At 37.7% G+C, this 10,261-nt stretch overlaps 1 protein-coding gene across 1 annotated transcript; it reads right to left on the bottom strand.

The window, feature by feature from the left end:
* Positions 1-212: 212 nt before the first annotated feature.
* Positions 213-4,637, bottom strand: LOC306662085 (lysozyme C-like). Its single transcript, XM_079141591.1, has 4 exons — positions 4,453-4,637; positions 3,022-3,186; positions 1,211-1,286; positions 213-578 (listed from the first exon to the last, which is right to left on the bottom strand). Exons 1-4 carry the CDS (start codon positions 4,586-4,588, stop codon positions 512-514), a joined length of 444 nt encoding a protein of 147 aa, XP_078997717.1. The 5' UTR covers positions 4,589-4,637; the 3' UTR covers positions 213-511.
* Between the last annotated feature and the right edge of the window lie 5,624 nt (positions 4,638-10,261).

Genomic DNA, 10,261 nt, shown 5'->3' with positions numbered 1-10,261 from the left:
ATTCTTAATTCACTCAGTATCTATCTTTAGCCATTTGGCACTCTACTCCTTTTTTTTTTTTTTTTTTTTTGTGGTGCTGGGAATAGAACCCAGGGGCAAGGCAAGCACTCTACCAACTGAACTATATCCCCAGCCCTCAACTGGTTTTAAGAAAGCCTTTTGTTACATTTTTTATGTAATATTGGGAAATACTGATATCATTTAAGGTTAAGTCTAAATTATTTCATTAATGAAAAACCGTATTGGTGATGTATTTGATAATCAAGGTTGCAGAAAATTTTCACCAGCATTACCTTTACTAGTAAGCTAAAAATGAGGGGGGTCACTATCAAATAATATATACGTTGGTGAACATTATGGCTCTCATGAGAAAGGCTATATTTTGATTCTGCCTTTGCAAAAATGTTATTTGTTTGAAGGGAGAAGAATGTGAGTGTGACCTTTCAATTAACTACTAGTTCCTTAATGTGGCAAAGAGACAAAATGAGCTGAAGAAGGAAAATTTTGCAGTTTACAATTCACAGCCCCGAATATATGGAGTCAGGTCACGGTTTAGACAACGATATCTCCATGACTCCCTGCAGAGAAAAGGGAAACACAGAAGCAAAGGTTAAAACATATCTGCACTGTAGTGTGTGTACTCAAAGCTCTTTGTGGGAACAAAATATCTTATCAATAAATAACATACGGGGGCTGTGGAGATAGCTCAGTTGGTAGAGTGCTTGCCTTGCAAGCACAAGGCCCTGGGTTCGATCCCCAGCACCGCAAAAAAAAAAAAATAAAATAAAATAAAAAAATAACATACAGGCTACAGTTTATCCCAGGTGCAACTATCAATTAAATGGAGATGAGTATACAAGGTGCTTTGCTCCTCCTCAGGGGCCTCTGTAGGGCACAGAATGCTGAACATAACTGTTGAGTTATGTGCATGGTACATTTACTATTCTACAAATGGTTCCAAGATATGAGAAGGAACTAGTAGAATGAAGAGAATATTTAAAACTCTTAAAATCAACAGAGAAGTAAAAGGACAAGATTGTGAAGCAGTTCAGGTAGGTTGTCCCTTCTGATGGGGTAATACTTTGTGTCCCATAAGCAACAAAAGGCAACTTTCCATTTCAGAATGACACTTTGGTCCCTAAAATTTTTCTCTCACTGCATATACCAACAGAGGGTAAAACAATTTCCCCTTTCAACCCTTAAAACATACCATGCTCTAATGCCTTGTTCACTGACAATCTTCTTTGCACAAGCTGCAGCTCGAGAGATGTTATCATACAACAAAGCTGAAAGAGAAGAGGTTAGGAATGAAAGTGATGTTCTAGCAATCTCATTGGAAATTTACACTTAGGCATTTTATTATGTTAGGCAGAGGAAAGTCTACTAAGAGGTTCTTTTCCAAGAATTCATATATCTGTGATTGTTGGGGGAAACTTCCTCTTAATTCTTTTCCTTTTTGACATGAAATAATGCATTGTTTCTCATTGGCTGAAGTTGTTCCACATTCTGGAATTATTAGTTAGTATGACAGAGGGTTCTCTGCACACTGTGAAAAAAACATGCCTGGTAATTTTTTACTCTGCAATTCTGCCATTGATGATTTACCCTAAAGAAATAATAAGAGGACTGGGGGGTAGGGCTCAGTGGTAAAAATGCACAAAAATGAAAAATAATTTAAAAAGAGGGGGGCAGAAATGTATTGAAACCCAGCACACGTAGGCATAAAACCATTTGTAGCAATTTATAAAATGGAAAACAACCTAATAGTGGAATTATATTTACCCTTTCAAATAATAACAATATAGATTTGTATGTGTTGATATGGAAATAATTGTATGGGATAAGATGCAAATTGTATGGCTGAGGCTGTAGCTCAGAGATAGAGTGCTTGCCTTGCATGTGCAAGGCACTGGCTTTGATTGTCAACACCACATTAAAAAATAAATAAATAAAGATATTAAAAAATATGCAAATTGTAGAGCAGTATGTGTAATAAAATATAACTTTGTAAAAAATAAGTTGCTTACATATTTTTATCTGGCTATGTATGTGCATGATATAAGTTTACATTTATATACATGTTGATATACATTCTGAAACAGTATGTACCAAAAGTTACATATGGATATAAATCTCTGGGTAGTAAGACAATGGATGATATTTCAACTTGCTTATATTTTCTAAATATTATTCAATGACCATACATTATTATATAATACAAAGTAATTTGTAAGTATATCAACTAGATTAAAAATAATATTCTAAAAATTGATCTTCTCTTGGAAATTTTAACATTTAAAATTACAAAATATCAAATTTGCAATATGTATGCACTATTATACGCTAAAACTTGCACATGCTAATGCTATTTTAATACAAGTTCAGGAGTCTAGTACTCTCATTCCTTGTGCATGTAATACACCTTGTGTGTTCTTCTTATTAAAACATAATGTTTCATCCCAAGTATATAAATACATAAGGTAATGCTTTAGGTGTGATGATTATTTAGGAATTGTATATTTTGGAGATTCAAGCTAGAGAATTTAGAAATATGAATGCTTCTAATTCAATTTAAGATCTCAGCAAAAACTACACAGATATAGACAAAGAATGTTTGGAAAATGTTCCTAACTCTTGCACAGTCATCTGGGTATTCATTATACAAAAATATAACTTTCTACCTAGTTAGAACATAGCATAATAAAGCATAAAACAATCAAAAAAAGGACCATACAAATGATAATCCATTCTAAGTGGATACATGGAATAGTGATGTTCTGGAAAAAGCATCAATAAGGACATTAAGGATAAATGAGCAGACACTCTACCACAGAGCTAAATCCCCAACCCTGATTTTTAGTGAGGGAAATTTGAGGATAAAATCACTTTCTAGAAGTTGAGATGGACGCTTTCTAGCTCCCTGATAAACCTTTCAAAGCTATTTCATTTGCTTGAATAACTGTTCTTGTAAATATGACCAGATGGTTCTTTTGCCATCCCTCAAATATTATCTTGTCTTACCGAAGCAGGGTATACCACAGCCATTAACTGCTCCTGGGGTTTTTCCATCATAACACCAATAGCGGCTATTGATCTGAAATATCCCATAGTTAGTACTTTGGTCTCCAGGGTTGTAGTTCATAGCTCGGGTGTTGTAACCACTCTCCCATTGGGCTAAACACATCCCTGAAAAGAAATAGTTTTTTTGTAATAAACAGCAACACTAAATGATTTATACTGTATATCAAAATCATTCTATGCAGCTAATTCTGCTTTACCTAGTGACTTACTTTGTAAGTTCAAAGATAAACTTGATAAAATATCTTAACACTTTTTAGGGTTGTTTTCCTGTTTTGAGACAGGTTCTCACTGGGTTCCCAGGGTGGTCTCTTGGGCTCAAGTGATCCTCCCACCTCAACCTCCCAAATAGGTGGAACTATAAGTATGAGCCACCAGGTCTGCCTAGCTCAACACCTTTGTTATTAGAGGGTCTGCAGGAGAATCCTTTTGTAGTGCAAATCAATTTGTATACTGTGAAGCAAGATAAGGTACTTTTAAAAGTATTAAGTAGCTGTTTTTCCATTCTTTTGTCTTCCTCTGTTCTCATTTCTCAAACAATGTTGATCCTAAAAGAGAGAACTGAGCTGTTGAGTGGGTTGTACAAGTTCATAGCAGATACATAGGCTGATGGGAAAATGTTTTATTAGAAAAAAGTTAAAGAATTTTCTGAGAGAGATTTTCTTGTACTACCTAAGGTGAATTTGAATGCCCAGTTTGAATCTTGAAACCAAGAATTATGGAACAGGAAAGGTTATTTTGTGATTCTGTTCATCCATCCATTCATGTATTTACTGGCTCATTCATTTACAAATGGCTATTGAAGGGGAAAAGTTTGAGGTCAATCTGACAAGCACAGAGATTGGAGAACATGGAGTATGCTCTAAAGTAACCTTTCCTCATGGCACAGTTTGAATGCTGTGGAAGAAAATGAAAATTAATCAACTTAGAATGAATAATAAAGCATTTCATGTTGAATTTCAGAGATCCTTTTATCATTAGTGAGAGGGGTGAGGAATGGGTTCCTACTGCCATTTTGGAGAGTTCAGCATCATTTTAAAGGATTCTGCTGTGAAACATGCCCTGCAATACCACGGGATTTTTTTTGTTTGTTTGTTTGCTTTTATGGGCTTGAACCCAGGGGCTCTCCCACTGCGGTACATCCTCAGCCTGGGTTTTAGAGACAGGGTCTCACCATGGTCCCCAGACTGGCCTCAAACTTGAGACCCTCCTGCCCAGGATCTGGAATCACTGGGAGGACATCAGGTCCTGTTTGACTCAGAATGTTATAGATCTTCCCTCCATGCCCACACCCTTCACCTGCTATCTCTGATTCTCAAGGACCAAAATGATGTTTTGAACCATTGTAAAAAGAATGAAGAAGACCAAACTTACAGTGTGCCAGTCTGATTCCACGGTAGCCATCCATTCCCAGGCTTTTTAGAGTTCTGGCCAACTCACACCTGTCATAGACTTTGCCCTGGGCTAGGACAGGGAGGAGGAGAAGCCCCAGAATCAGGAAAGCCTTCATGTTGACAGGAAAGCCAGACCACTAGGCTGACCTAGGGAAGCCGGCCCCAGTATTTAAAGTCTTGGGACTTCCTTCTTCCTCTAATGGTGTGGGGGCTATGCCCTTGGAGCAGCGTGTGAAGCGGGAACTAGTTAGTGATTTATCTCTGTTGAAAAGTTTTTTTTTTTTTTAAGGTTTGTCCAAATATTTAGTCCCCCCATGGTCTAGTCAAGGTGACACCAAAAATGAATAATCATGTGTGGCATTCTCTCTGTGTCACTGTGTCTCTATGTCCAAATCTTCCCTTCCTCTTTTTTTTTTTTTTTTTCAATTTATTTTTATTGTACACAAATGGGATACATACTGTTTCTCTGTTTGTACATGAAGTAAAGGCATACTATTCGTGTAATCATACTTTTACATAGGATAATAGTGTTTGATTCATTCTGCTAGTTTTTTCCTCCCCCCCTCCTGAAAAGTTTTTTTTTTTTAATTTCATTTTATGTTAGAAAAGAGACATTGTGATGTTCCGAGAATTAATCTACAGGCAAATAAAGTTTAATATCTTACTCAGGAAGAAATGGGAAAATAGCACTGTTTCTAAAAATTCTATTTCATAATAAATTTGAGCAAGCATAGAGAAAGGGAAACAGCTGTTTTGTATTGCTTAAAGTCAGCTGTGGTTTTTGATTTTCATTTTAGTCAACTGTTTTGTGTGCTTTCACTATTTATATTGATCTTTTTCACTTAAAATCAATTTATATGTACTTTCCACAAATGGACATGACACATTTACCTGTCATCCTAATGGACATACAGCAGGATGCCATGTTGCTCAGCCAGTTTCCCACTGTGCAATCTTGTGTTTCTATTGTATGTTTATATACAGACACACAGACACACACACACTTTTAATTTGAACTTCGTTGTTTTATATTGCACATTTAAAATTTACAAAAGGCTCTACAATATCTGCTTTCCCAGTGTTGACCATCAAAGCTTCAAGGTAAGAAAATGAAAATTTTATCATATCCATTAACTATACTGAAAACCAATGGATAATTTAGAAACAAATTTCCTTAATCCAGCACATTTCACAATACATACTGTGGTACACATCTGAGTTCATCCTATAATTCGACTTTAAAAAGCCATTAAGGAAAAGAAAATATCCCAACTCAACACTGACAAGCCCAGGAGAATTATGGTGATGGCAAGCTAGAAAGAGCTTAAAGTGTTGAGTGTAATTTGAGGTAGAGGAGAGAAGAAATTTCTTGTTGAATGTATATTTAAATGTGTATGTGGTAATGAGAGTTTTCTTTCTCCTTTCTTTGTTTTTTCTTTTTAATTTTTATTTCTTTGTAGTTGATAATGGACGGCATGCTTTATTTAATTTCTATATTTTGATGTGGTGCTGAGAGTGGAACCCAGTGCCTCACACATGCTAGGCAAGTGCTCTGCTACTAAGCTACAACCCCACTTAACATCAGTACTTTCTTAATTTTTTTTTTTTTTTTTTTTTTTTTTTTTTTTTTTTTTTTTTTGGTGGTGCTGGGGATTGAACCCAGGACCTTGTGCATGTGAGGCATACACTCTACCAACTGAGCTATATCCCCAGCCCAATATTTTTAAGATTAGTAACAAATAAATCACTATGCACTTTAAGGAAGAATATCAGAGATAATATGTGGGATTTCACTTTGCAAACGTTTTATAAGTTAGTTAAATACAGTATCTCAGTGGTAGAAATACAAATTCAAGGTAGTCTTTCTTGTGAAATTTAATAAAATAAATGTTATCCTCAATTAGTTTTCTATTTTTTAAATTTTGGTACCCGGGATTGAACCCAGGGGCACTAAACCACTGAGTCACATCACAGCCCTTTTTATTTGTTTTATGTTGAGGCAGAGCCTCGCTAAGTTGCTGAGGCTGGTTTGAACTTGTGATCTACCTCAGCCTCTCCAGTTGCTGGGGTCACAGGTATGTGCCACCACACCTGGCTCCATTAGTTTTTAAATTTGAGAAATGGCATAAAACATATCTTGAGGCACCCATGATAGAGGTCATTAAAATTGTTTACACTGCCACTTCTACTTTTAACATAACCTTGGGTACTCCGGGGTAAGAGAAAACTCAAGAGAATGCCAGAATTGAAGCGAGAACAGACGGGAGATGGAACGCGGATGGCGGGATAATGAAATTGTCTCGTAACAAGAACATGATTTTTAAGGTTTCCTCACTGACGTCACAAGATTGTATATTTGAGCTCAACGGCACTGGGCTGCCAGAAGTGACCAGAAAATGAGTGGGACGTCCTGATGGTCCCTGTTAGGTTTTTAACTAACCTGTGACTTGGATGGCCCACTATTGAGGAACTGTTGACACAGCCTGGCTTGGTAAAGGCGGCTGTGGGGGCTTACTGCCCGCTCCACTCTCTTTGGAGACTTCTCTTGAATGGAACTGGAGACTATCATGCTAAGTGAAATCAGCCAATCCCCCCAAACCAGAGGCTAATGTTCTCTCTGATATCTCTGATGTGCAGATGCTGACTCACAATAGGGGGTGTTCACTGGATTGGATGGGGGAAGAAGGGGAGATGGGAATGGCACGGAAAGCAGAATGAATTGGACATAACTTTCCTATGTTCACATACGAATTCACGACCAGTGTATTCCACACCAGGTACAACCACAAGAGTGGGAAATTGTACTCCATGTATGTATGATATGTCAAAACGTACTGTACTGTCATGTATAACTAAAAAGGATGAATTAAAAAATCTTTAAAACAGACTTCTCTCTAAGGTCTCAGAACCTCTAAAAGTCAGCAGAATGAAAAGCTCTTCAGATTACAGAGATTAACAAAAGAATACTTTTGTAAATGGCTTAATCATGAGCATGTTATCAATCACCTTAGTGGAAATAGGGAGTAAGGACCTAAGAATAAATAAAGCTCCAGTACTCTTGTTTATTTTATTTCTTTTTTTCTTCTTTTTTATTTTAAATGCTTCCTCTCCTGATCTGAAGGGTTTCTGAAAAATCTGAATCATAAAACATCCCTTATCATCCGTCTAAAATTGCCACTTCTCATAGTCTTGTCTGTGATACTGTTGAAGACTAGCAGTGAGGATAGTCAAGAGTTTGAGTTTATTTATTTGGAAAGAAGGATTTTGTTCTAAGTTGTCTCTATTTTCTCATTGAGAAGTAATCTCAAACAAGTCTTTTCTAAGATATTAAAGTGCTCAGGATTGGGCACTTTGGCATATCAAAAGTTACAAAGCCTGAGAAAAACAAGCACAAGTCCATAAAGTCACGACTCAGAATCCCAACATTTCCACATGGTATCTTCACTATGAAATGCAAAAGGACTAGTAATGTTTGAGTGAAATGATCTCTAACCTGTCAATCATACTCCCGTGACCAAATGGAAGACTATGGAACAGAAATAAGTACAGACAGTTATACCCCAGGACTGGTTTGTCCAAGTTTAAAATATTAATTGACCATCATTTGGGTGGAGGGTGAGGATAAGGGATGAGTTTAGATTAGGAGGCTTTACCAAAAAAACAAAACAAAACAAAAACCCAAAATACAAAAACAAACAAACAAAATCCCAATCAACAAACTTATAATTAAAATATTTAACAGATGGTTTTAGATGTTTATTTGACACTGGAAATGTGATCAGCTAGCATAGAGTACTTCTCTTCATTACAAAATAAGTCCATTTATAAGGATTTGAAGAATTGGAGAAAAAAAGATCTAGAAACATTTTTATTTTTTTTTATTTCTTCAACACCGTGTTCATGTGCTGCAGGCAAATCGGCCTCAGTGCAAACTCTATAGACTCTTCTAATGAAGGTTCATTTTCAAGCAGCATTTTCGCCACCATCCCAAATGTTTCCAGTCCTGCTGGTCAACCTGTTCCATCTCCTTGGGTTTTGATGCTATTGCTTTAGAGCAACTGGTTAGCTGACTGTCTTCAGATAATTCTGTACCAACTGTGGCATGTGACTCTGGTTCTCCCAGCTGCTCAATGAATAATAGTGCTGTGGATCCCACCTCAAGATCGGAAATTTCAGGCAAGCTACTTTCATCTGAGCTCTCAAGATATTCAGCAGTGCACTTGCTTGCAGATGCAGCAAGTTCCTTTTCAGGTAGCCTCCTGGGTTTGCCTGATACTTGAGGCAAAATGTCCCCTGATGTTTTCAAAGGCAGGTCAAGTCTTTGTTCACTTCTGAGAGACTGATGGAAAGAGTGTGTTTTCTTTGTGCTGGAGAGTAGCTGCTTCTATTGAGCCCAGAGCCAGATCTCCTGCGTGGAGAGTCCTTTCAACCTGCTGGTGATTGTCTGCAAACAGGAGCATCCCATTGATGAGGAGACAGGTCTGTAGCAAATGGGATGTGTGGAAATTGTTCCTCTAAATCCATCTCTCAGTCCCTGTCCTCAAGCTGTTGGTGTGCAGAACCATCATCTCTTGTCCATGAATAGCCAGATGCATCTCCTCTGTGAGGTGGACCACTTCTTTGGTCGTGAGAAAACCTGTGGCCCTTGTCATCTTCTCAGTAGTCAACATGGCCAGAGTATCTCCTGGAGCTTCCTTCACGGGTTTGTCTAGCAGTGGTGGTTTCTTGGGCACAGCACTAACTACTGAATGCTAGCTGTCATTGTGGTGACTTGGAGGAGGTACTAGTTCTCTCTTTCATAATCATAGCGTCCCTCAGAGCACATTTCATCTCTTCTTCAAGCCCCCCCTCTGTGTCACCAGGAGATGGGTGCATGTAGTCATCTGCTGGCCACTACTGTCCCAAGCTTTATATTGTTAAAAATCAGTGATTCACCATCATCAATAAAGTTCATGTGAACAACTTTCCCAACTCCTCCTCCACAATGCTTTGCCTCCCGTTTCCACGTTAGAACATAAGAGGTCACTTACAAAGCAATAGGACTTTAAAACTGAACCCTACATCAACACCTTTATCCATCCAAGTTCTACCTTCAAAAATAATCATCTCAGGAGGCTTTGCACACTCTTAGGCAACAAACCAACACTACCTGAACTCAGAAAGAACTGTGCTCTGGATCTCCCTAGGAAGAAGGATTCTGAGACACATCAAAGGGTATCACTTTGTGGTTACCCTTATTTCACATGAGGGAAAGTTTCTTTCTGCTTGACCTTCAATGGTTATTGGCTTTGGGTGTAAATGAGTGTTTGAGAATCCTGTTCAAAAATAGAAAATAATCATCTTGTTCAGACTAGGTCTACCTTTGAGTCTTTAATAATAAGAATGAGACAGATTTTGGGGATCCAAGGAGAATGAAATGGTTAAAAGAGACACTCTGTGGTCTCCTTTGAATCCCTCCAACTCAGTGCTTAAGAATATCCAACTATGGGTAGGGATGTGGCCCAGTGGTAGAGCACTTGCCTAGCAATGTGCGAGGCCCTGGGTTCAGTTCCCAGTCCTGGGAAAAAGAAAAGAGAACATGCATTTTTATTGGCTGACAGATTAATTCTTTTCAAGTGAACAATTATGAACAATTATGTTTTAGGGATAGAATAAGCAAATATTTCCTTGCCACTAAGGGCCAAACTGAAAGCAATGATATCCTGCATGATATATTGTGATTCCCTCAAAGGGAAGAAGTGCTTATACCTCTATACCCTGTTCTCTCTCTCTCTTTCTTTCTTTCTTTC

The sequence above is a fragment of the Sciurus vulgaris genome (genome assembly GCF_902686455.1).
Source record: "Sciurus vulgaris genome assembly, chromosome: 5".
NCBI lineage: Eukaryota > Metazoa > Chordata > Mammalia > Rodentia > Sciuridae > Sciurus > Sciurus vulgaris.
Note: the sequence above shows the minus strand (reverse complement) of the source record. Positions and strands in the feature narration are given on the sequence as shown.